Genomic DNA, 2667 nt, shown 5'->3' with positions numbered 1-2667 from the left:
GCCGGTCCGTCTCCATCGTCATGAGGATCTGGCGCAGCTCGATGTGCGACAGCTTGAGGTGGGCTATCAGGATGGCTGGGGGCAAGGGAGGCACGTCACTGGGGAGGGGAGGAGCGCGGGACCCCTGCCCCGGGCTGGCTGTGCCGGGGACAGACCGCCTGGCAGGACTGGGACAGGAGGTGAACTCGGTCCCTCCACCCTGTGAGGGTGGTGGCCTTCTCCATGTGCCCACCGGGACAGGAAGGGCTTTCTGCTGCCACAGCCCTGCAGAGGCTGCAAGGGGACCTTAAGAGCCACTCTGGTCCTGCAGGCCCCTCCAGGGCACTGCATCACCCGCACAGTCAGGGTGGGCTGCACTGGAAACAACCCCCACTCCCACCTTCCCCACAGCCACAGGATCAGGGGATCAGGGAATCGGGGTCTTGTAGGTCCCACCCAGCACTCTCACCCTCCTTCCTACCAAAAGCACATCCTGGAGAAGCAGCACTGCCCCACTTCACCCCAGGGGGCCATGCAGGCTCTGCCCCCTCCCTCCCCAGACAATGAGTCACATCCCATCTCCAGCCTTTCCCATGAAGGCGACTTCTTCCCCTTAATGGTGCTGAACCCAGTCTGGAGGAGCTCTGGGCTGCAGGAAAAGTCCATCCCAGCCAAGCTGTGCTCGTGGAATTGTGCTCATGGGATCATGTCCATGGGACTGTGCCCATGGAATTGTGCCCATGGGACTGTGCTCATGTAGCCTCCTTCCCTTTACCTTTCCAGTTCTCTACATCCCTGGTCCCACCTGGCCTGTTTTGGGGGTACCTTCCCTCTGGAGTTTACTTACATGTGTTGTAGGCCTTTTTGTGGGACAAAATTTCAACCACGTCTTTCTTTTTAAAGTTCTCAGGCAAGAGAGTTGGCTCTGGAAGAGAAACTGAAAGATTTAATCATGGGTAAGGACAGGCTCAGCCGGCTCCAGCAGGAAGAAAACTGTCCTGAAAGCAATGAAACCATGAATGAAAGAGAGGAGAACTGATGCTTTGCAGACAGCAGTGGCTCTGGAATCCTTGAATTCTGTGATTCAAAGATCTCCTCAATGGAGGACTCAGTTGGAGCTGAAAAAGGTAAAACGAGAGGTGAAACACGCAGAAAATCCCAGACCGCCCAGAAACATCACCAAAAAGGTGTTCCCTGAGAAGAATCCCATTTTATCCCACCTCCACTGGCAGCTGGGCACAGTGTCCCTTGCAGGAGGGCTCAGACACCCCACTGGAATGTTACCCCAGCCACCACCACTCTGCACCTCCAGCCTGGATTCCCTCTCTGGGTTTGTGGCACCCAGAAACCCCGGTGGGTGGGATACCCCAGCTGGTGGGGCTTCAGGGGACCCCAGTGCCAGAGCAATGGGGGGCTGACAGGCAGGGAGCTCCAGTGCCCATCACAGCTCTTGGGGGAAATCAGCAGATTATGTGTGTAAAAAGAAAAGTGCTGCTGATGATTTCATGGCTTTTTCAGCTTTTTCAACCAGAGCTGCAGTTGGTGAAACTGCCCAATGAAACGTGGAGAGAAAACAGGTCATGGCAGCAAAGACAATTAAGAGAGAGAATGAAACCATCTCTTTCTTAATGATCCACTGTGCCACCAGCCACAAAATCCTGAGTATGAACAAATTCATGCCATGTATGATGTCACAGACAAGGCATTGCCTTGCTGCCCATCAAGCCCCAGTTCCTCCCAGCTCCCCCCAACTCCCTGGTCTCTGGCTGGTACCAGGACCTATTTTGGGGCTCAGGTACTTACTCGTGGGCTTCTGTGTCCCAAAGTGCAGCTCCAGGTCGAGGTATTTGACCATATCACTCAGCTTGTCATAATCCGAGTCTTCCCCAAGCTGCAGGAGGAGGAAGAGTCAGGAGCTGTGCTGGCACAGGCAACAGCCTGACAGTGCCTGCCTGTGCTGGGCCCATTCCCTGCCCTCCAGACCAAGCTCTGTGTGCCCAGAAAAAAACCAGGACAGGGTGCTGGCATCGTCCTTTGACTGAAGACTTGGTCACTGCCATGCAGATTGACTCCTGACAGCTGAAATCCTGCAGAGCATCTCTGCCTTCACTGCTACTTGGGCACTGATGGATAAAATGAGAATTCCAGAAACTTCAGGAATTTTTTTGCTTAAAAAATAAAAATCACTGGGAAAAGCATTTTTCTCTCTGTAGTGACAGAGAGAGGGATCTGCAAGATTTCAAGTGCCTGTGGGACTGGAAGATGATCCCACAGCTTCCCCCTTGTTGCTCAGGGCACGGAAAATACAGCATGTGCTGAACATCAGGAGAGACACAGGCTGGGAGTTAAAGCCCAGCGAGGCCAGTTCTGCACCACTTCAAGTCCACGGTGCCAAAGGACTGTCACATTTCCTCTCACCCTTCATCTCTGCTTCCCCCCTCCAGTGTTCTCCCATCATTCTGCTCCAACCATCTTCATTGTTTCCCGCTGATAAAACCTCCCACAGCTGCAGAACCCCTCTGAAGGCAGCTCCTGACCCTGTCAGCCCCCGAGGGCAGGACACTGCTCCCCAGGACACTGCAGCCTTTCCAGGGCGTCTGCCCAGCCCGGCAGTCCAGTCCAAACAATTCAAAGGATGAAAAGAAGGCCTGCACAGGTAACCAACCCCAGAGCAGGGTTGGGACCCCC

General features: G+C 54.6%; 1 protein-coding gene across 1 annotated transcript in view; it reads right to left on the bottom strand.

Annotated features, from left to right (window-relative positions):
- Positions 1-2667, bottom strand: part of GRID2IP (Grid2 interacting protein) — a 22171-nt gene that overhangs the window by 4974 nt on the left and 14530 nt on the right. Inside the window, exons 11-13 of the mRNA XM_029965253.1 lie at positions 1783-1870; positions 827-916; positions 3-75 (exon numbers count right to left, since the gene is read on the bottom strand). Coding sequence (XP_029821113.1) covers positions 3-75; positions 827-916; positions 1783-1870 — 251 coding nt within the window. The remainder of the gene's footprint in view (positions 1-2; positions 76-826; positions 917-1782; positions 1871-2667) is intronic.

The sequence above is a fragment of the Manacus vitellinus genome, unplaced genomic scaffold (assembly GCF_001715985.3).
Source record: "Manacus vitellinus isolate BGI_N305 unplaced genomic scaffold, ASM171598v3 scaffold_93_pilon, whole genome shotgun sequence".
Classification (NCBI taxonomy): Eukaryota; Metazoa; Chordata; class Aves; order Passeriformes; family Pipridae; genus Manacus; species Manacus vitellinus.
The sequence above is the reverse complement of the archived record's forward strand: the minus strand, read 5'-3'. Positions and strand labels throughout refer to the sequence as shown.